Raw genomic sequence first — 23,674 nt, forward strand, 5'->3', positions numbered from 1 at the left:
GATTGGATCTGACTGATATTACTATAAATCACAGTCTAATAAACAGCTGCAGGACTCAAGTTTATTCCCATTGTGTTTAGGTTCCCATTCTCTGCCAGGATATTATAGCATGAGAAGACCAATCTTTTCTGATGCTGAATTTTGCTCTTCGAGCAAGCAGTTCTCAGCAGACATCTATTCTTCAGCACTGACAGCAAAGTCCTTCTCCTGTGACACTACACCCATGTCTACCTACTCATCATTGATAGATAGTTACTACCCAGAGACTTTCAGTGACTACCGCAGTGCTGCTCACACTGGGGGAGGAAGTTCTCTCTTCTCGTCCCCCGCCTTGGCCGCACGGCTTCCCCCTTTTCCTGGGGACACCTCTCACTTTATGCTGGTAAGGTGATTAGCGAGGTGTGGGTTTTGCTATTGCTCTAAGCTGTAGCGATGTATCTTAAAATAATGATCATGGTACAGTAGAGATTTGTACAACAAACACTTTTTGTGTCAGCTTTGTAGTATAAAAAAATATTGATAATTTACTAAACATTAGTAAAGTCAAGTCAAGTTTGTTTTTATTATCATTCCTCTATATACTGTATCTTCTATACTTTGGAACAAAATTTGGTTTATCCAAGATGCTGTTGATATATTTCTAATTTCTAATCCATTTTCTTATTTATGCACACTCTTTTAATTCTGTGTAAAACAACCTATAATGTTCTTGGCCTACTTTAAACAAAGATATGTTATCTGCCTTGTACCACAGGCTAAACTGTCACTGTTCATCTCTGATAAGATCACAGTCATCCTCCAGTCTGTAGCTTAACACACAGCCAGGAATCTGAGTCATGTTTGTGTTTGTGTGTGCAGAGGGATTCCTGGGAACAGGCCGGGATGGAGCCTGCAGAGGGGTTGTGTGGGAACGGTTTGGCTCCAGCAACTGTGGAGCCGTCCAGCCCCAGCCAGTACCGCTCGTCCTCCAGGAGCTCCAGCATGGGCTCGTCACAATTTTACTCCCTCCACACGTTGGATGATGTGCCATATCACTCATCCTTCCAGCTGCCTTCAAGTTTCCCATGCCCAACATATAGTGAACATGTAGCCAAACTCCCAGCCCTGTCCATGGAAGACACAGACAATGCCCCATCGGCCCTGAATGACATGTTGCCATGGGTCAAAGAAGATGCCACTGGAGCCTGGTCACACTGTGAAATTAGGAGAACTTTCTGATGCAGAGCATTTGAATTGCAAACATGGCAATGCTTGGTGTACATAGGAGGAGCAAAGGACAGGGCATTTAAACTTTTAAAACATCTGGAGCTAAAACTAATTTTCGGTGGAACAAATACAAATAAAATTGCTCACACTTGAACACAAATTAAAGTATTTCTATTAAAACAAAACAAAACAAAACAAAACAAAACTTTAAAAAAGTGTACACATGGAAACCAAGAGTTATCTAAGAGGACTAAGATTACGCTGAATAGAGGAGAGACACAGGGCATTCATTTTTCTTTTTTCTTATTTAAATTGAATTTAATATAATATGATTTAGGTATATTCACTGATATATTGATACATATAATATTGCTATATTCACTGATAAATTGAGTGCTGTTTTTGTATGTTTTATGTTTTATTATATTGATTGCTTGTAATGCTTAAAAAATATAAGTAATTTTATATCAGTCTACATCCAAAAGAGATTAATCCAGGAGTTTGTGGTAATGCCATTACAAGAATATCAATGTGTTGAATAAACTGAAATTGAAAATTGAAAACTGAAACTGAAATTGTATATTTTCATTAAGCCTTTCATTTTTTGTTACGGTTTACCTTTTATTTTAACCTAAAAGTTTTCTTGGCATTTTGGTTATTCTCATTGTTATAATTCTTACGCTGGGCTCATTATAGGCTGCTTTGCTAGTGTTTAATAGATTAGATTAAAAGACAGGAATATTTTGCTGGAAATAAAGCACAGATAACAAATCAGTAGAGTGTCCAAGTTTTGAGCCAACAGGGAACAAGAAACACTAAGACTTGGCAATTACGTATACTGCAAATTTGAATTTATAGGAAACCTGATTTGTTCTATACAAAATGAATGGCCAAATTTTTTGTATTGACATTTTTCAGAAATCCTGACACTTAAGGGATTTGCACAAAATATCAACACAATTCTTTCCATTTAAAAGGCTGGATTTATATATGTATATATAAATCTATTTTTTAGATCTAATGGTTAAATATATAATGTTGATTTATTTAATCTGAAGTAAAATCAGTTAGCAGTTAAATTAAACAATACGGGTGGAAAATAACGCACAAGAGTTTGGATAAGTTCATGAAGAAACTTCTAAATATCTTTCAATAGTAATAATAATATAACAAACATAATAACTAGCTCAGTAGTAAAGGCCACTGCTCTGTAATCAGTTCATGCTTTAATGAGTTCTTTGTCCTGCTCGTGACCTGCTCATCATTTTTCAAACCACGTGGTGGCGACAGGAGTGAAGAACCCATTCCGACCAGAAAAAAGCATTCATACAGAGACAAAAAACATTCAACTAAACTAAATAATAAATATAAGGTTGAATGTTTTTGTAATGATATTTATTTATGCTCAAATGCATTATCAGTAACCTGTGAACACCCACAATGTCTGACAGACACAAGTTTACTGTGAAATGTCACAATAAAAAAATGTATATATTAAAAAATATATAAAATAATAATGATATACATACATATATATATATATATATATATATATATATATATATATGTGCGGTTCATGTGCACAAAACATAAAAAGTGTGATACGCAAATGTCTGGCATCCGCGCTGCTTATAAAGATAAATCACGGTCCAAGACAAATAATTACAAAATATGAATCAAATAAAACAATAAAACGACAAACGTAAAAAAAAAAAACTAAAAAAAAAACACACACATAGTAAATGTTCATATATAAATTATAAAATTTTTTGTACACATTTAAGTTTGAAATGTTTGGTCTTATATTGAAAATCTTAATTAAAAGTTAATTAATTGGATAATATTAACATATGATATAAGGGTTCATGTGGAAAGCTTTAGACTCTAATGGACTTTTCATTGCAGAACAATACAAAAATAATCATTTCAAAAATACTAGGATGAACTATGGACATTTTTTATTATTATTATTTTTATTTTTTTACGTTCTCTTTCTTTAATTTTCACAATCCTACAGTATGTAAAATATAAATAGTGTAACAAAATATCATATGATATTATCTGTATTGCAACAACATTCGACTTTTTATTTATTTATTTATTTAATATTTGTTATATGGAATAAAGATTACAAAAAATGTCTGCAAAATACTTGCAGATTTGCCAGAATTCAGTTACATATGATCATTACTACAATAATATTCATTCTAGAAGTGTTAACAAGTGTTAAGTTCATGCCAGAGCACAAGCTCTCCATGCTCTGATGGTCAAAATGGCTGCCACTATATGCCACGCCCACCATGTCTACATTTCTGTAAAAATGGTCTACAGTCAAGCCACAGAATATGTAATTTCTTATTTTTTTTTAACATACATTTTCACTGTATGATATATGTATAGTGTTGTGTGATGTTTGAAGTGACATTTGCTCGTTAAATGACACTGTAAAGTGCAAAGAGAGCTTCACAGCCAGCCTCTTGGCATCAATATCAAAAGGGTGATAAAATGTCAAAAATATATTTTTATTTTTGTGTCAAATTGTGAAATGATGTAATATTCTATTAAAGTGGACACTCTTACATGCGCTCTGATGGCGAATATAGCTAAGATATAAGTATTTTTGCGAAGTCTTTGAATATTCAAATTGAAAGTATCGCGCAATCAAATGATTGTCAAATCATTGAGTTCTTGGGACTTTAAATAGTAGGGATGAGGGCAGAAAAACTCAAACTAATGCTTCCCTGGCTATATTACTGCATAATTGTATATAGTGAGAGTGTTGTGAAGGTGATAGATTGAGACTTTGTGGCACTTTTATCAATATTTCGTTCTTGCCCATATAATAGAGCCAAGAACAGGCGCTTTGGGGTGTTTCACTGGGTCCTGCTGCTCTTCACGCCAAAAATGTCTGGTGAGTCAATCTTCTTCTTCTTCTTTCTTTCTTTCTTTCTTCTCATTTTATTCCTTTTCCTTTGGAACCTGGAAAAAAACACATGCAAAAGGCAGATGGATTAAAAATCGAGCTTACATTAAATCATTTAATTCAAAGGTACAGCATGCCTCTGAGCAACAAGTTCATTCATTCTCTGACCTGCAGTATGGCAATTTAAAAATAAATAAATAAATAAAAATGAAATAAACCTAAAGTTAAAAAAAACATTTTGTTGCTTTGTTAGGAATGACTTTAATGCACTTTATTTATGTATTTATTTTTTATTTTTTTACATTTACAGTAAGCAGACCACGTGCTCATGTGGATGTTTTATTAGACGTTTTATGCATATCTCATATTTCTGTATTTCGAATTATGGGCACATTTTTTTTTGCTTTACACTGGATGTAACAAGCTACTCGTTTAATTTGATATTTGATTTAGTGTGTTAAATATGCATCTTGCCCAAGGGTTTTTTTTTCTTTCTTTGAATTACGGCCAGTTTTTTTTTTCATCTGCTATCTCAGCGCAGACTAATCTGAATATTTTTTCCAACTCCTAAAACGATTTGAGGTGTCGGTATAAGTCATATGAATAGTTATATGAGAGTCAGTGTGAGTTTGCGCCGAACCTGTCGCAATCTTATCAGCATCAGTGCCAGTTTCACCTTTGCTGCCTCTATCAGCTTCGCCATGGCGTGGCGTTGTTTTTAATCTTAGCCAACTTGTACTTGTAACATTTAGACATATTTTTAAAGATTTCAAGAAGACGCCCACTGACCGAATATCAGCTACATGACCAATAAAAAAAACATGAATTAATGATTTTTTTTAGCTCGGCTGTGTGGTTATAAAAGTTCTTTTAATTTTTATAAAATTTTTTATACATATTATTCTTCCTAATTCCTCGGTTCGCGTAATTTTTTTCCTTTTCTATATTGCCTACATGTCGGAATCATTTATTACATTTATTAAACCCGTATTCTATTCAACCGAGACGAGTTTGTAACGAGTTTCTTGGGTTATGTTACATTTCTATAGCATGCAGTCTACAACAACTCGCACCGTTTAGCCACAAAGTAGCGACGAAGCACAAAGAACTTCGTTTTACAGATAATGCGCACTGACTTTACTAAGGTTTGCGCACTACCTGCTGATTGCACCAGATTTTGATCAATCACATAAATGGAGTAGGCAACTTACCGTAGTGTTTTGATAAGATTCTAACGCACGGCGCTTGAGATTTCTCTCCCACTCCATATTACATGCGGGATTTAGTTGTGTTTCCTGGGTGGGGTGCGGTGCTGTTCACTGCACTTAACATGTCTCCATATCACCTTTACACCACTAGTCACCGCAGGGTGCTGGCTGGTTTCAGAAATGCTGATTTTATTTTATTTCATTTCATCCCCCACCCCAAAACTATAGTTTAGACTCTTATCAAATGTCTTATCAAATGCATAATAAATACATCAGGTCAAAATCAGATTTGTGCCAAAATATCCGCATGTCTGCACGTTCGCCTATTGTAATGCGCAGCGTTTAAACAATTGCCTGGCGCCTCTGCTACAAAGAACTACTGAATGACTGCTGCGTTAGGTAAATAAACTTTGTAAATCAAATGTTAGGTCAATCACCAAAAAAAAAAAAAAAAAAAAAAAAAAAGTTTAAAATGGAGAGTATCTAAAATAAAAAAAATTAACTGGAAATGAAAAAAAAAATAAAATAAAATAAATAAATAAATAAATAAATAAATAAATAACAAATAAACTATCAAATAAATAAATAAAACTATCAAATAAATAAGTAAACAAACTAAGATATAAATAAATAGATAGATAGATAGATAGATAGATAGATAGATAGATAGATAGATAGATAGATAGATAGATAGATAAAATAAATAAATGTGTTATATGTGCTCATGGAATGCGGGACACGGAGTGATTTTACTTTTGTGATTTTCTCTTTATCCCCAGACAAACCTAAAGTGTACCAGGGTGTGCGGGTGAAAACCACAGTCAAGGAGTTGCTGCAGAAGCGCAGGGCACTTCAGGCAGCAGAATCGAGAGTAAGACGTGTTTTGTATTGCCTTTACAGCACAAAGCATGTACAGTAGACGCATACAAGATTTGTCATGCGAATCAGAGTCAGGGGATTGGTGTTTAATCAGTAACCAGGATGAATCAGAAACTAACTGTTACAATGCTCGACATGGCCACACCCGCTCTTGTACATTATGTGGATGTCTAATGAATGAGCAAACATTGCTAGTATATATTTACACTGGAATAGGCATAAAGCATGTTAAAACCACAGAGATTAAATGCTGAGTACTAATCTCTCTCTCTCTCTCTCTCTCTCTCTCTCTCTCTCTCTCTCTCTCTCTCTCTCTCTCTCTCTCTCTCTCTCTCTTTCTCCACCCTGTCCCACCTACCTACAACCAAAGAAAACACAAGCTGTCACGACTCACGACGTCTGTTCTACACCAGTGACTGGTATGTTCGTCATTATATCCTCTGCTACAACACAGACTAACCTAAGAGTGCATTTTATTTTTATTAGAACAATAAATTACCCTATGTACCTCCAAACTAACATCCCTGTTGGGAAAACAAACCAACAACATCAACAAAAACTTTAGCTGCTTTCCATTAACTTTAATGGAAAATTGGCCGAATGCTTCCATTAATCGTTAAATTCACCAGATTCCGATGGCAAAATAGAAACCATTAAGCCAGTTCCACTTACCATTAATGAAACGAATAGATATAATGTCTCTAACTAATGTCTTTGCATTAATTTACAAAATTTAAGTTTTGTCTTTTTGAAATGATGATAGTCTTCTGCTGCACAGAATAGATTAAAAATAGAAGCGACATTAAGGAACCAGCCTGCAGTATGGTGCAACATCACTCAAAGCAAACCTTTTAAATCTATTTAGATTGATGTTGACCACAAATCAATAGCAAAACCTTATTCCCACTTACTAACTCCAAAACGAAACCATTCGACCGTCATGCAGAAAAGTGGAAAAAGACACCATACAGTATGCAAGATTCCTTAAAATGTGTAAGGACTCCTTTTATAAACTTCTATTCAAATGTGATTTAGCTGTTGGCTGTTCCTCTCGTGACATCATCTCAAGTCTTTACATGCCCAATTTAAATACCCTGTTGTGCTTATGTAGTATTTTTCTCTCCATCTTTTCCAGCGGGTCATCTCGATATTTTCTGTGGGAACTCAGCACAGGATGCTTATTTTCAGCATCGACAGTTTGCAGAAAATGTGCATATGGTCATGGAGGACATGTTTGATGATCAGCTGCTGATGAACATGATTCCTGCAGAGAACTTCAGCTCCAGCGCCGCGGTGTGTGCGACTGGTCCTGCGCAATGGCCACACGGATACTTCCCTTCATGCACGGAATATTACACTAACAGCTTAGTATGTATTATTTCTACACCTACTAACCAAAGCCATGTTTGATTTAAGTTTTTTTTTAAGGCAGCATGGATTCGATTAAAAAAATATAATAATAATAATAATAATAATAATAATAATAATAATAATAATAATAATATACTGTATAGATATAGACGTATATTGGGATACTACAGTAAGAAAAAGATCAATACAAACTAAAATATATAATTTTAGGGCCTTTACCCTTCACTTGATAATCTAATTGGTTTCGGTTACTGAATTTTTAAATTTTTTAAACCAGGAAATGGGAATAACTCCACTTAAAAGTGCAACAGTCAACAAAAAGCACAGGCAAATTTCTATACTGGAGCCATTAAGAATTGTCTCTACCTAAATATAAAATAAAATAAAAAAAGATTAGTGTTGATTGAAAATAGCCAGTAAGTCCAGTTACACACAATACTGTAAAGGTAAAACAAATTTTGTAGGAATTAATCCAGTACTCTGCATGTGACTGCCTGGGGTAAATAAACACTGAAGTTGTATATACATCATGAACAGTTCATTCAGAATAAATAAATAGTGTAGGCACTTTGTTAAAATGTCAATATAAAAAAAATCCAAAAAAGAGAAATAAACTTAAGAGTTAACTTAAACAGTGTAAGGGTTAATTCAATACTAAGGGTGTTTAGTCAGCACCACTGAGCACAAAATGAATAGTGTAATAATTAGATAATCCCTCATGGCAGGTGATAATTCAGCCCTGTAGGCATATCTGCAGAACTGTTAATCCCATATTGCAGGTGTTATTTTAGCACTCTTGGTGTTATGGTGTTATTTTAGCACTCTAAATTGAATGCATTCATAAAGCATTATGGAATTTTGTTTCTTGCTGTGTGTTTAGATAACGTCTAACGTTGAAACAATTCCTTTTCTTCCAGGAATCCAGTTCACCAACACACTCGTTCAGCCTTCCCAGTCCGGGCGATTATAACAGCTACACTCCACCTGAGTCTCACTCATCGTCCTCCTCATGCTACAACTCCCCGACACGCATGGACATGAGCTCCAGCTTTACTTCTGAAAACTACCACTATCAGCATTGTACCGTGCAGCATTGCTTTTGCCTGTCGCACTGGCCCAGTCTGCAGGATGGCACCATGGCCCCAGACTACACACCTCCTCACTACAGCGCCTCAGACTGTTTTTACCAATCTCTGGGAGAAGAAGCTTACTGTAGAAGAGATTCTTCAAGCTCAGAGCTGTGTTACTTATAAGAGCACTTTGTTTAAGCATTGATTGTACAGCACCAGAAAGCATTTCAATATTTTATTTTTTGTTTTTATGAAAAATCTTTAAAAATGATCTAAAAAACATAAAATTGGTCATACTTGGTATTGTCATAACTTACAGGTTCAAAGGCCATTTTCAAATCAGTTTCACAGAACCTTTGTTGAAAGGCTGATCAGTATCGAGGACGAACAAATTGTTCATTTATTATTATTTTTTTATTATTTTCCATTTTATTTACAATAAAATACTATTTTTCGTAATTTCGTAATGATGTTTTTTCTCACCGATCTCACACAGAATAGGCTGGAAACCAACAAGAGATGTACTTTGTCACGGATAATTATTATTTCTAATTTTTTTTTTTTTAATGATAGTTAAAGTTCAAAATCTTTGAAAGCCGGAAACATTTAAATAATCCAAAAGAAAGCTATTTTTTAAAGTGTATAAACAGCCATTTAAAAAAAATTGGCTTAATGTGCAACTTGAAAGAACTGATATGACTAATAATGTAATACTGTAATGTAATGTAATTGACCATATATCACATGACTGAATCAATGAATATGATCTAAAAATACCAGATGCCTCAAACTCTACCTGCTTGCAACGTCAGTATATCCAGAATATTTGTAATGTTTAGAGTGTCAGTGGGAAATGAAAACAAACTCTATATTTTAATTAAGATTTAATGTAAACCTTTGCACACAGAGCAATAATCAACTTCAATAATCAAGAGCAATAGCCTACTTCTCAAAATGCAAATGATCTTTGTCTGTTATTTGAGACATGATTTAATAGAAAATATTTATTCCCTCGTTTGATATGAAGTTGTCTCTGTACACACGTCCTGGTGATTCAGTATGCTTCAGCATAATCTCTGAATGGGTCACTGAACAGTGTGTACATATTAACTCCAGTGAAAGCCAATGTTTCACAAACAAGTGGGTGTGTTTCATGTGCCACGATTCTGCTGCACCTTTCTGTGGAAATTCCCTTTTTAAGGATCAGTGGTTGAAATCCTCATCCATCCACACTTCTGCTGTTTCTGTCAATCACATAGAGGCCCCATATGTCTAAAAAACAGATCTGATAGCTGATAGCAACTCACAGTTGCACCTAAAAATGCTTAGCAAATTGTCCAAGTATCTGAGTTGAATGTTACCTCTGCTGTGTTTCACATGACGCTCATGAACAGCATGTTCCACGTTATTCCAAGCTTATCGTTAGTCTTGTGAGCTGGTTTAGTTTGCTGTGCTGTTGCAGCTGATTTTTCCTTGTTATACTAAATTGAGATATCTGGACCACAATAATTTTCGGCACATGCAACTTGAAATGTGGACCAGCTGACCATACAGATACTGTAGGGGAGAGCAGGACACAACCTAGAAAAATATGCAATTCTCTGCAGATAGCAACGTGAAATCACACAGTTCCCATTTTAATGATTTTATTTACAAGTGACGCTACAAAGATTTATCAGAATGAAGAAAAAATGAGGAGCAGACGTGATGGAGTAACCCTCTATTGTATACTCCTATCATCAGCAGGTTTCCAGAGAAGATCAGGAGGTTCTTAGCCTCTAGGGAATTAGCCACTGCCGTTAGATAGCATCTGAGATGTGCCAGAGTGAAAGGATCATGTTTACTAATTAACAGACAGCCTACACAGACAAATAAGTATATACATATATATATATATATATATACGTATAAATGTGTATATATATATATATATATATATATATACACATTTTTATATAATTTGTTTATATTTTTTTACTGACACAGTTCAAAAGTAACAATCAGATTCAATTGTTAGAAGTACATTCATTCATTCATTCATTCATTCATTCTTTCTTTCTTTCTTTCTTTCTTTCTTTCTTTCTTTCTTTCTTTCTTTCTTTCTTTCTTTCTTTCTTTCTTTCTTTATCGGTGATGATGAGGGCTAACATAAACCCCATACCTGCCCAAAATTACCACGATCATTAAAGCTTTGATTTTAAATAGCACTGTTTATTACCATCAGTGATTTGTGTAGATTTAGATGGCCAAAGTTAATTGCCTATATGGATTATGGTAATAGAGGCTAATACCGGTGTAACAGATACATGACAGATTGTGATTGTGCACTTGCCTATTGTTTCACTTAGTAACAATTTCACTTAGTAACAAACAAAATGTCGAATTAGGTGTTTTATCTGCAAATGTTTTCTGAAAATGTTTCTAAAACTTATGCATTTAAAGATTTATATGATAAATCTTTATTAAGTTATGATTTAGGCAAAACATTTTTGCCTACAACTGATTGCATCTGACAGAAAACAAATCAACAAGATGATTCCCCAATTCATACATTCAAAACAAAAGCAGTGTTTTAGCAACAATTTTCCCAGTTTCAGCTCAGTGTGGACAGCCCACATGTAAAGACCTAAAATAATAAAGAAGCTTTAAATGCTTTACCTGGAGAAGTATCCAGGATAATGTTATATTCTTATAAATATTACTGGTGGAATGAAACAGCAGAACTAAAATGAAACAACCAACAGAGCCCTTAAGCTTTTCACTACATCCTGCATCCATAACTACACAGCTATATAAAATTAAAGGCAGTGAGCCAAACTCAGTTGTCTCAGTAGTTGGTGAATATTTCCTAAATGGTTCATAATGCCAAGCACTTTATCTTAATGACATTGAAACTCACCTGAACTAAAGCGTGTTCACAAAGAAGAGTTAAAACTTGTTAGAGTCAAGTCAATTAGAGTCAATCTAGCTTGTACATCAAAGGATTTTTTTTAATAATACCTTACTAATAAATGATATAAGAATTTAATTCACTATATAAGAATTATAGTAGGTCAAAGGTTTACATACTGTCTCATTAAAAGTTATGGAAGGTTCCAGTAATTGCTTTGTATTTTAGCTGCTTCTATCTGGCCAATTGCTGTAATTAGGAATTAATGAGCACACACCTGTGCCTGTAAAAGGACTTACCTTTAGAGCAAAGGCCTATTACTCAATCCCATGAAAAAAATCCAACCAACCCAGACAAGACCTCATAAAAGAAAGTGGACCTCCATGACCTCGTTTCCTCCATAGAAGCAAATTGCAATCATCATGAGCATCTGTACAAACAACTGTATGCAAATCTAAACATTTTATGACCACACAGACACTGCATTGTTTAGGAAAAAAGGCACAAATATTAAATGATTCAACTGAACTCCAAAACAACAACAGAAGAACTTGTAACGGAGATGAAGGCAACAGGTACCACACTATTCTCAGCCATCAATAACAGAGTCCTATAGATTTAAGCTTGAAGACAACGTATAGAAGTGACCTTTACAAGGTCCTAAATACCATAGACAATTAGTGGTCTGACTTGAAAAAGCAAGTCTCAGCAATGAGGGCCACAAACACACCCTGATGTGCTATAAATAAACAGGCCAGATTTCTAAGTGTCATCTGCTGGTTCAAAACAGCTTGTTTGCACTTGAAATTGTGTAGCATAGGCCTTAATTCAAAATAACTTACAGAAATGTTTCTCTATCAAAAAAAATCTCCAACATGGTATTAATCCCTAATTTCAATGAAGTGTCTACTTCATTAAACTGTCTCGGTTCATATACTGTACATATTCATGGCATCACATCCATTCTATAATATAGTAAATATACATTCTAATATACGATTAGAGACATATTTATTGTCTGTGAATACAATAAACAACAATAATTTGTCATGAGTTTCAGCAAACTATTGTAACCTGGGTTTCAATGTAAAAAAAAAATGTGTAAGTGTTAATAAAGGCTTTTAAGCTCTTCCCATGTGGCACAGCTAGCAGGTGCAGTTACATCCCATCAGCATTATATAACACCAAAAAAGAACTTACTGAAATAATGCAGTGAAACATTTATCTTGCACAGGATTTAGACATTAGTTATATTAGACATTAGTTATATTAAATTAAATTAAAATGCACACAAATTGAATAGCTTTCATTAGATAGGCACGGTAATATTTTTCAACAAAAACAGAATTTTTTTTGTTTTGTTTTTTTTGCAGGAAACTTTTAACACCATTTGCCTAAAATGTCACACTAAGTGTGGTAGAGGTTAACCTGCATGCTCAAAGACAGGGCAAGCCACTGCACGCTGTTCTTTGCTTGCAGCTATTGCGTTCTCATCCAGTATGGATTGGTCTGAACCTGTTTCAGTGCTTTGGGAAAGGACTTTTCCCCCCTTACCTGAAAGTCACTGTTTGTTGACTTGTACTGATTAGTTCATTGCGAAAAATGATAAAAAGTGATGCTTGAGAACAAAACACAGTGCCTATTTCTACTCCACAAAGAGCTGTAAATCATTATTCTAGTGCCATTAGTTATTTAGGATGCTCAAAAAATCTCAGAAACAGCACTGAAGTTATGCTCTAATACACAATGTAATACATTTCTGCTATAAACTTTTTTATTCATTTTATAAAAAAGAGACAAAAAAGCAGTAAGTTAGTGAAGAAAGACATGAAGACATGTCTGCATAAATCAAGTTTTTAGATATAAATCTCATGGATTATGACCTCAGCAATGTTTAAAGAGTTGACAAGACGACTCGCAAAGCTCTACAAAATTGAGTTCTTGTGTTACAGATCATTCTCAAATTATCTCAGAATACGCATGTTGAATATATCAGTTTGCAGGGTTTTTTTTCACAACAGAGGAACTTCTGTTGACCTTAAACTCACATTTAAATCAAATTCTCTGGCAATTTGACAGGGTGTAAGGTCCTGTCCGTTTTAGCTCAGAGTTTGGGGGTTTTCCCCTATGTCTCTTTACACCAAACTGGCTGGATCTATTTCCTTATAGTCAGGTACAGCAAACCCGGACTTTATCTTAATAAGGTATATGTAACTGCAAACAACCCTGGCAGTTCTGATAGATAGCCAGACTTGCTTAAAATGTGCAATAGGTTATATTTAATAATATGGGCTGCAACCCCACAATTGATATTCATTAAACCTTTCCCTGGAGTCAATCATAACATTGAGAAGAACATCCTGCTCACATAAACCTTGATGACTTGGTGACACTTTTAGAAAGATCATGGACACTCCTGCAACAAATGCAACGTGCAACATGCAAGGTTTGGACTGCAGATTATAAAGCACTTTGCACATGTTATTATGACACACTTCTATGTGTAAATGAGCACCTTAACAGCTCTATCATTCCACACCACACAGTAGATATTAAACTACTTCTGATGGAAGATTTTACCTGTGAAACCTAAAGGTTGTGGATGACAAATTGAGTTCTTCAACCCTCTTTTCTTCTAAGATTCACTGATGTATAAAACACAGAGTGTGGCCATGTCATTTGTGGTATTTAACACTTAAACATACAGGCAGCTTGTTCAACACAGATAATCCTAAAGATCTGGTTACACTGGGAGAGGTGTTAATGTTTTGCATGTATCTGACACTCTTGGCCAAAGGCATGTACATTGAACAATCAGGCAGACTTGGGATTGAGCACCACACTCAAAGATGTAATGCAAAGAGGATCAAATACATGATCTCTTAAGTCATAACCAAATTGTCATACTTATAGCCCACCACCACTACCACACCCACTTTTCAGTTCAGAGTCATAAGCATGGTGAATCACTCAATACACACTTACTCACGAATTTGTGCTGTTGATACAGAATAAATAATAGAATATGACATTGTTCATTAAACTGTCAGATTGTGAACTTACTTCTGAACACAGTTTATTTGACATGAGCCTATGGCTTTCACGAGTGATACATCAGTAAGATTAGTGAGTACTATTTCACAAAAAAAAGTACCAGTTTTGTTGAGGGACAGTGGCTTAGACCAAATTGTTTCTGATCTTAAGGTGATTAGATATTACAACCTTTAAACTGAGGATTTAAACAACGTGGTCTTTCACCGCATGTAAACTGACATTTAATTCTAAAGAATTTCACACAATGCTTGAAATCCTTGGCTCATCCCTTGTGTGAGAGCCTCAGATCCTGGATGCCTCCAGCATTACCTTTCCTTGGCAGACAAATTAAATTCCTCTCTTTCAGACTCAGACTTGCCTGGATCCTGTTGGCTACATGTGTAGATCTTGGTCTTGGCAGTATCATGCATAAGAAATACTTTTTCTCATCTACACTGAACCAAAAGCAGGAGTTTCGACATGTTATTTGCGTGACAATACCTATTGCAATTACTCATGTTTCATGAAAAAAAAACAAGAGCAAAAAAGTTCTGAAGTTAGAGGAGGAAGTAAAGAGTTATGGTTAAGTTTCAAAAATCCCTACAACCATCCGTTTCCAAAGTCAACAATTCTACGAAAGGAAGTCATGCTGGTTAACAAACTTGAATTGTTCTTAAATAAATTCCCCCCAAAAGGAATAAAGATTTCAATAACAGACATGAAAGGTTTTATGAAACAATCACCTTTCACAATTGTCTTTCTTGGTTAATTTGTGAATGTTGGAGCAACACACACGAAAATTAATAAGTTGCAACTTCCTTGGAAGAACTTGGTGGCGTTCCTGATAAACATAGACTTTGAACATGAAGTAATCTTACTGCAGTTAAAAAGTTTTCATATTTATTAGCTAAAGGTTAGAAAGCAAAGTTAGTCGCACCATTGCACTAGCAGTATTACACGGTAGTTTTAAGTTGTAGGGGTTCAGTGTGATGATGCTGTTATCCTGTAATACAATGAAGAAACGATCCAAATACTGTACAAGAGCAATTTGATAGTTTGGTTTGTTCTTAAAGGACATGGTGTTATTATGTTCTGTTGTAAAGAGGACAACTTGTAATCAGGTCCTATTATGTCAGAAATTCAGACCTGGAAATTGCCATTCATTATACCATGGGATTTACATTTCATCCTAATCTCTTGTGTTTTTAAACAAATTTTTATAAAGGAAATTCCTTTTCCAAGACTCAAGACAGAAATAAACATTTCTTTATTGTCTTTGGGTATATGTTTATCCTATCTATAATGAAAGCTTGGTTAAGCTGACAGCTGAAGAGCAGGTGCAGGTATGACTGCTAGGGCCAGAGAAAATGTTGTGGGAACACACTGTAAAACTGGCACCCCTAGGTAAAGGACAATGGTTGTGTCAAGATGATGAGATAAAAGTCTCTTCAGCAAATCGTTTTGTTTCCCCCCCAAACATCTCATCTAGTGAGAGATCTTGAGGGTCTCCCAGGGCATTTATAAAATTTATGTAACCTATGGAGAAAATATATCTCTTCTTACAGGATATGAAAGGATAGGATATACTGTATTTGTAGGAAAATAAACAAAAGTGTTTTGTTCAGGTTTAGGAAAAACAAAGCAGAATAGAAGAGTAAAATGATTCTCAGATGAAATTTGTTTGAACTCAAACACATAGAAACATAGAAATATAACTGACTTGAACTTTTAAGTGCTTTTTGTATTTACAAAACAAGTTTGTGTCTTTATTTAGCCCCAACAAGCTAAAACAAAACTTAAGATAAAACCTGTACCTCGAGGTAAAAAAGAAAATCATTTCTGTAAAGGAAAAGGCATTTTTCTTAACAATTAAGAAGAAATATGAATCATATAGATGAATACATTATTTATGGTTTAAATGCAGACTCCATACCTCACAGATGACAATTCTTTGCACTTAGAAGTGCAAAGGTATAAAAGTGGTTTAATAATTCATTCTAAATGTCTTGTGTAAACAGTGAAGGACTGCAAGCATAGGGCTCTTTCTGCTCTTCCTCCTCTTCCAGAAGTTTCTCCAAAGCAAGGGTTCCCTCCGAGGTTGGAGCAGGTTCTTTTTGCTGAGGTTCTGGTTCAGACACAGGCACAGGCACAGGCATGGCCAGGGGCTGGGGAGCAACATTTTGTGGGCAGGGGGACATGGGTGTGGCCCATGGAATGTATGCCAGTGAGCCATCTTGGACATCTATCTGGGGCAGGCCTGAGCTGGAGGAGCTTATGGTCTGGAGCAGATATAAGGATAAGAGACAGACAAAGTAGAGGTAAGAACTGAGTTAACACTTGCCAATCATTTCAAGTGGAGAGTTCATCGTCAGGTTAGTGCTTACCCCGAGGTTGGTGAAAAGAGGGGTGTGGGCAAATGTAAGAACAGAGGACGGACCCACCACTGCATAACTGGGACAAACAGGCTGGACATACATGTCACTTGTAAGGGGGGGAAGGGTGGAGAGGCTCTGCTCATGTTGGAAATATTCAGAAGGAGCCCAGTGACCCAGGGGCTGAAAAGCAGCTGTGCTGCTGGGCTGAGCAACCCATCCAGGACACAGCGCTCCAACATCTACAGATGTGTCATTCAGAGCACTTTGGCTGCTTCCCGGGAAACCAGAAGACCCTTCAGACAATAAACGTGGTGTGAGAAATCTGTAGCCCTGTGGTAAACAAAACTATCTTGTTTTAATATTACTCACCAACATGTGTATATGATGGCAAAGTATTGTTGGGAATCACCACCTGTTCAAGATTTCATAAAAAAAATGTGGCATGTATGTGACAAAGTATGTGAAATAAAATGATCGAATAAATGTTATATAAAAAGTCTAAAGTGAAACATTATTTAAAGTACAAGGACTGTGTGCAAACAGGATGGAATATGTAAACATTCCTAAGGGAATAATGTTAAAAAAACATGCAGAAGAATAGATGAGAGGGTTGAAGCAATTTAATGTGAAATGGCAACGAGCGACACTCTTTTTATATGTATCTGATACACTCGTGTATTTATGTTTTTATGAGTTGCCAGGTAAAATAATGAAGTTGGCAGACAAGATCCTTGGCAAGGTTGTGTGCTGATTTGCATAGGTCTACTGCCCTCTGGCAATATGGGGGAATTGTTAAACTGTCATGGAAAAACACCTGGATTATATAAGAACAAAATCCCCCTGGAGTTTGGCTCCTTTAGAGAGTGCCTTCTATTAACAAACGAAGCTAATGTCCAGCTCATTCTCAGCAGGGCACGACTTGAATTAGATGAAAAGAAACCTTTGTCCATGTTACTTCTCTAAGCTTTAAAGGAAATCAGACACTACAGTAAACTTTCTTCTTGCTAATATGAACAGGGTATAATCTCTAGATTATCTGGAACAGGTCATTTTACATATCTTTTTGTATGCATTTTTAGTGATAGGGAGTTGCCCATCTGTGTGTGTACAGGTATGTGTGTGTGTACTGTATGTGTGTATGTGTGGTTATTTTCTCACTGCAGTTGGGGGCACTGTTCTGGCTGTATTTCCTCTCTTTCTGCGCAGCAGCTCTTTCACAGGGTCTTTGACTCTGACACCCTGGTATGGTTTCGATGCAGCCTGCTCTGACAGTGCTATAAACAAACACACAACATACATTCATGTTAGAAACCAAAATGTGCATTTATCCAGATATACTAGCATGAGTTGAATATAAGGGGATCGTAAAGTAAGCGGGCAGAAGTTTTCTCTGGGTATTTCAGGAGGACTGGCTGCACAGCACGAATCTTTATCAACCACATTAACTGACAGACATCATCTTATAATCAATATTGTTTCTTAATCAAAATGCATCTTGGGTAGTGATTTAAACTGCAATCATTTCATGAGTCATTGTTTGTGCAAGACTGTATCCTTTAGGGACTCACCCGCCCTTTAAAAGAATCTCGATTGGTCAACATTTACTTTCTTGAGCAACTTTTTTATTTGATCAAATAAAGGAATTGATTTTCTGTACTCATATAAACCCACAGATAAAAGAAATGTTTTTCCCCTTTTCTACATGCAGAGTGTGCAAGGCAACACAGACACATTAAGGCTAACTTGGCTAATGTGTCATACAATTAAGTGAACTTTGCTCCCAATATCCAGTGGTTAAAGTAACAGAGTGGAAAGAATAATGGGCCTCTTTTCTTGGACTTCCCTGTTTTATATAATAATTTATTTTGCTGTTAAGTTGAAAATATGCACTGACGCTTGGAGAAATATTGAGGAGAAGAAACATTGTTGAAGGTACTGAACTGTATCCTTCTGGTTTGTATCATCGTTAACATTTTCAATTAAATTACAGTACTAAAAGATTTAGATTGAAGGCCTGGAATAACAGCTAAAACCCTTCAATTCCAGCGTGTGCATTATTAAACTGATCTGAAACACTGTCATGATGCATAGCTCGAGAGCGATGTGCAACTGCAGGATTACTCCAAATAAAGTGCAAATGTAAAGACATTTATTTCTTCTCTCTGAATGTGTAACCTACAGTACAGTATAAATATGCAAGTTCAATGACTTTCACACAGTCAATAATTATTTTTCACTCTAGCCTGGTATATGGAGTCATCTAACGCTTTATAACCCAACATATCAATTAATATGCTAAATAGGTTTCCAAGGACCTGACCCGAAAACCTGACAACTTCTACTTACAGAAGTTTTTCTATTTTATTGATTGATATGACTAATACAGGAACTAATAACATGTGCATATGCATATTGTGTTGTTTGTATTATATAATCTTTAGAAATGTGTTACCTAACCATTAATTTCTCATTGTCTGCAGCATAAAGGGAGTGTTTTAAATGGTACCTTATTTATGAAATGAATGGTATAGCATCATATTATTAGCAGCTGGATATAAGACTAAGCTTGCACCACACACTAATACATATAAAACGACTGAAATAAAAATAAATAAATAAAAAAAGGAACTGTTTAGAATGAAATGTCTTATTGCATCTTGTGCTATTGTTATTCAGACTTCTGTTATTTACTGGACAATCTGAGTATCTTAGTATTTTATCTATTTCAGATTTATGGAAATGTTGTTTTAATTAGACTGAACATGAACTAACAGTTGCACTTTATTACCCTTATAAAAGCAAGGAGTCATTCTGCAAATGACAGACGTGACACGATTTCGGGGACAAAAAAAAAAGAGGAAGCATTGCAGCTGTGCACCCTTCTTTTTTTGGCAGAAGGGCGGTAATTATCATGCTTTGCATATCAAGATTAAGCCACCAACCCTCAACCCACAACATGAAGACAGGCCTTCATAATTATTAATATATATTCTTTACATTTCCTGTTAGTATGAGATTTTTTTCAAATAATAAACTGACTTCTACCAAACTGACATCTAATTCTACTAAAGAGTGACTTCTACAGTACCTCGCTAATTTATTTTGTACATGTGATACTCAGCATGCTCATTTTCTTACTATGATTTCATAATTAACTTCAAAATGAAAGGAATAATTTAAACTTGCTAATATCCATGATCAGCTGTCCTGACTATCACGTAGCCTGCAGAAACAGCCTTTTAACAGGAAGACGACATTGAACAGCACAAGAAATTCTTATTCTCATTTTAACAGTAGAAAACTTCTGCATTGATCTTTCTTTTGCCCTGGCTTGCATCATTGTATAACTTTCACATGAACATTATTTTACATTTTTCACATGAACCCTAAAAAGCTGACCATAAAAGAAGCAAGGATGTGTTATATTAGTGTAGCTTTTCTATAGAGTAAGATGAGATTATACAGTACGATGTTTTCACATTATATTAATAGTCACAGAAACAGATTTATTACTGGAAGATTTCTGTCCATGTCTTAATGTTGTAGTTGTAATTAATGTAAACATTATTTCCTTCAATTAAATTATATGTATTCAAAACATAATGACGTGTAACAAGACTTTTTTGGAAATATACTCTATGAAATGTAGTGTTTCTCTAAAGGAAAAACATCTAAATGTATACTTAAAAATTCATACTTACATTTTCCCATGTGCTTAATCTGCTATGCGTTAATTTAATATGGTTTCAATCATTTAGATGACCACTAACACACTATTTCACCTCAGGATGCAAACTGATCGCCTGAGAGAGCTGCTTTATAAAAGCAACAGCAACGAGGTTTCAATGATGACAGTGATGTCACCGAAATGCAGATCACGAGTTTCCCATTTAATTTAAATGCTACTTCTTGCTTTGGAAAAGGGCTAAAGTTATATTAAAGTGTTTTAATATTCAGAGCTCATTGGGAACCTTATATAATTATCTTATTTTTATATCATTTTGAATTTAGGATATGATTTAAAGCAGCTCACAATCACATACATTTGGTTATGTAATATGTTGTATGCTGTATATTTACACACCACTTCTCTAAGCCATAATAAAAAATCTGGATATTTAATTTTTTGCATAGAAATTGAATTTAGTCTGGTAAACTGTATTACTTTATGCGCAAGATGTTGTTTATTTAAAGGAGATAAAGCTGTTTAAATCTGGTGCCTAAATGATGTTTATGAAAGTTTCACACCAGCTGAAACCTCTGTGCAAGTCAAACATGTAGTGTATCAGTGTTGAAAAGGAAACACCTGCCTCGATTTTGAGCTTCATTGACCATCCGAACTCTTGAATGTGCAACACATCCTATCTAAGCTCTACTCTTGTTAATTCAGCAACAAGCAAACAACAGTCTATACATGGACAAAAAAATAAAAGCGAATGGCTTTAGCAATGCAATGGATAAATTATACTTGGAGCAGACTTCAAATTTCTCACATTTCTTCCATTTATAAACTCAACCCTAACCCTAACCCTAACCCTAACCGCATTAGCATTTCAATAGGCTAAAAACTATGTCTGACTGACACCAACTGTGATCCTATGCAATGGAAAATGTAGAAGAAATCCAACACTTACTGTAGTTTAATCAGGGTGTTAATATCCTTTACTTTACTCCCAGCACTCAAATGAAACACACCACAGCACTAAACAGTTGATGCATAATGCAAAGTGCAGTGGTGGCCCAATGCAAAAAGGCAATTTCCATAGGCTTCAGTGGATATGACACAAAACAATACTGTACTAATAGGGGTATTGTACAAAACAAAACAACAACAACAAAAAAAACACTTCGCTTTAAAGAACATGCCCGTTTTGTGGTGATTAGTGTTCAGGACTGAATTTCTGTCATGTCACACTCTAGAGTGGCAGTAAGTTGCTCATACTGTATGAATGTAGACACTCAGGGGTTAATTGTTTGCATCATAAGCATGTTGATATCAATGTTGATATCAAAACCATTTCTGCTCTGAGATTGCCAAAGTGCTTGTTCATAAGATTCTGAAATTTGAAGCAGTAAGTTTATCCCAACAGAGAAAAAAAACATCTCACCACTGAAAGCCAACAGTATCATGACTCGTTTTTGTATCAGATTTGTAGTGATAAAATAATTAATTTGTTTATCTGATTGAAAATGTCTGATATGTCGATTTTTATTCCGCCTGCATAAAGAAACTGCAGAAAAGGGCTGCAGTTTTATAGCTTTTTCTGTGATGTTTTGTTGTAATATCAGTTAACGGACACATTGTATGCACAGAGGTCAAACACTGATAGATCACATTTAGCCTTCTGAACCTCTGGGATACTATAAAACATTTTCAAATGATTTCTTTCATAAAGATTGATGATACTCCCTAAGGTGAAATGATGCACAAGGTGAATGTCTTTTACTACAAGCTCAATAAAGTTTCTTGCTTGCAGGCTCAATTGATTTAACATAGTCAAATGGCCTATCAGGCCACCAATCAGCAGACGGGAGAGGAAAATTAAAGCGTCTTATCTTCTGTGATCTTCTTCACCTGAAGCAAAACTCATGGAAGGGGAGAGGGCAGACCTGAGAGGACCTCATCGCAAGCACTCGCATGTAAGTGACCAACAGTTGAAACAGTAGAAGCAAAGCCATTAGAAAATACAAGGTGAGTACAAAGAAATTAAGATGCAGGCACTTTATTTAAGGTATATTTTGGGTAAGTATAATTCTGAACTGGGCTTAAATATGAGATAATGATTTCCTCCTTCTACAGTATATTATTAAAACATTCTGGAAGTTGTTATGATAGATGTATGTGATTAGACATTCTTGTGTAATAACTAAATTGATCTGTTTCAAAATATAGCAGCAGGGGATTGTGAGCATCAATCTAAGGGCCAGGGCAAGATTTATTACCTCAAATACCCCTCAAATAACCGCAAACAAGTTTACACTTGGTGTGTAGAGGTTATCACACTCGACTCATGCTACAGTATAGTCTGCTACCTAGTCAGTTTTAGGTAACAGGCAGTTGTGAGCTGACAGCAAACAATCTCATCCAGTATGAATAACATGCTTTCCCATGCACTGTGTTCAACCGTCTTTGGGATTATGTTGTTAAACAGGTTAACAGGTTTTTAGCAAAATTGCAATTACATCACAAAAAACACAGAAAAGAACATGGATATGCACCATTCTATAATCCTGCATTTCTCTCTCAATGTTTGCAATATACACTTACAACTTTGACGGTTTGTGGAAATTCATTCAATCATTTTCTTCACCGTTTATCCTACACAGGGTTGTGGAGAGCCTGGAGCATCCTGATCATGGTGCAACCCCATCACAGGGCACAATCACACTCTACAGACAATTCAGAAGTGCCAATCAGCCTGCAATGCCTGTCTTTGGAGTGGTGAGGAAGCCGGAGTAACCAGAGTAACTATGAAGCATGTGGAGAATATGCAAACTCTGTGCACACAGGGCTGAGGCACAAATTGTGTAATGCATGCATGCTAACCACTAAACCACCATGGCCCCTGTGCTTTGGAAATTAATTAGCTTTAATTAAAATAATTCGCTATAACATAAAATTTGGTGGCATATTTCTAATCTAGTCCAATCGGACATCTCTCAGATATTAACTGTCTGTCCATGGCTCTTCTCCTAGAGCAAGCACAAGGCACAACTCT

General features: G+C 35.3%; 3 protein-coding genes and 1 long non-coding RNA gene across 9 annotated transcripts in view; 2 read left to right on the top strand and 2 right to left on the bottom strand.

The window, feature by feature from the left end:
- Nucleotides 1-1,683, top strand: part of LOC113658908 (A disintegrin and metalloproteinase with thrombospondin motifs 8) — a 22,213-nt gene extending 20,530 nt beyond the window's left edge. The window contains exons 12-13 of the mRNA XM_027171400.2: nucleotides 81-382; nucleotides 859-1,683. Of these exons, the coding sequence (XP_027027201.1) occupies nucleotides 81-382; nucleotides 859-1,218 (662 nt within the window). The 3' untranslated portion in view covers nucleotides 1,219-1,683. The remainder of the gene's footprint in view (nucleotides 1-80; nucleotides 383-858) is intronic.
- A 1,072-nt stretch (nucleotides 1,684-2,755) lies between these two features.
- LOC125145849 lies at nucleotides 2,756-7,195 on the bottom strand. Its single transcript, XR_007144305.1, has 3 exons — nucleotides 7,128-7,195; nucleotides 5,341-5,505; nucleotides 2,756-4,185 (listed from the first exon to the last, which is right to left on the bottom strand). It is a non-coding gene; the product is annotated as an uncharacterized LOC125145849 (long non-coding RNA).
- On the top strand, nucleotides 4,076-9,116 carry linc.pou2af1 (lnc RNA pou2af1). 4 transcript variants are annotated; one of them, XM_027171368.2, is made up of 5 exons: nucleotides 4,076-4,117; nucleotides 6,117-6,208; nucleotides 6,587-6,635; nucleotides 7,352-7,584; nucleotides 8,505-9,116. In XM_027171368.2, exons 1-5 carry the CDS (start codon nucleotides 4,111-4,113, stop codon nucleotides 8,838-8,840), a joined length of 717 nt encoding a protein of 238 aa, XP_027027169.1. In that variant the 5' UTR covers nucleotides 4,076-4,110; the 3' UTR covers nucleotides 8,841-9,116. The 4 variants fall into 4 exon arrangements, with proteins under 4 accessions (XP_027027169.1, XP_027027168.1, XP_047676165.1 ...); XM_027171367.2 differs by lacking the exon at nucleotides 4,076-4,117 and adding an exon at nucleotides 5,641-5,736; XM_047820209.1 differs by lacking the exons at nucleotides 4,076-4,117; nucleotides 6,117-6,208 and having other exon boundaries at nucleotides 6,272-6,635.
- Nucleotides 9,117-15,824: 6,708 nt separating this feature from the next.
- Nucleotides 15,825-23,343, bottom strand: LOC113658882 (POU class 2 homeobox associating factor 1). Of its 3 annotated transcripts, XM_027171353.2 has the most exons (5): nucleotides 20,657-20,814; nucleotides 18,114-18,229; nucleotides 17,325-17,367; nucleotides 16,965-17,248; nucleotides 15,825-16,859 (listed from the first exon to the last, which is right to left on the bottom strand). In XM_027171353.2, exons 1-5 carry the CDS (start codon nucleotides 20,664-20,666, stop codon nucleotides 16,578-16,580), a joined length of 735 nt encoding a protein of 244 aa, XP_027027154.1. In that variant the 5' UTR covers nucleotides 20,667-20,814; the 3' UTR covers nucleotides 15,825-16,577. The 3 variants fall into 3 exon arrangements, with proteins under 3 accessions (XP_027027154.1, XP_047676859.1, XP_027027155.1); XM_047820903.1 differs by lacking the exons at nucleotides 17,325-17,367; nucleotides 20,657-20,814 and adding an exon at nucleotides 23,224-23,343; XM_027171354.2 differs by lacking the exon at nucleotides 17,325-17,367 and having other exon boundaries at nucleotides 16,965-17,285.
- Between the last annotated feature and the right edge of the window lie 331 nt (nucleotides 23,344-23,674).

The sequence above is a fragment of the Tachysurus fulvidraco genome, chromosome 11 (assembly GCF_022655615.1).
Source record: "Tachysurus fulvidraco isolate hzauxx_2018 chromosome 11, HZAU_PFXX_2.0, whole genome shotgun sequence".
Classification (NCBI taxonomy): Eukaryota; Metazoa; Chordata; class Actinopteri; order Siluriformes; family Bagridae; genus Tachysurus; species Tachysurus fulvidraco.

Bases quoted from the DNA above. Each gene is read 5' to 3' on its own strand.
- LOC113658882 (XM_027171353.2), bottom strand. The intron at 17,249-17,324 runs GTGAGTAATATT...TATTGTCTGAAG, and splicing joins GCCATCATATACACATGTTG to GGTCTTCTGGTTTCCCGGGA. The intron at 16,860-16,964 runs GTAAGCACTAAC...TATCTGCTCCAG, and splicing joins CTCTTTTCACCAACCTCGGG to ACCATAAGCTCCTCCAGCTC.
- linc.pou2af1 (XM_047820209.1), top strand. From the start codon at position 6,464: ATGCTGAGTACTAATCTCTCTCTCTCTCTCTCTCTCTCTCTCTCTCTC. The intron at 6,636-7,351 runs GTATGTTCGTCA...CATCTTTTCCAG, and splicing joins CTGTTCTACACCAGTGACTG to CGGGTCATCTCGATATTTTC. The intron at 7,585-8,504 runs GTATGTATTATT...CTTTTCTTCCAG, and splicing joins AATATTACACTAACAGCTTA to GAATCCAGTTCACCAACACA.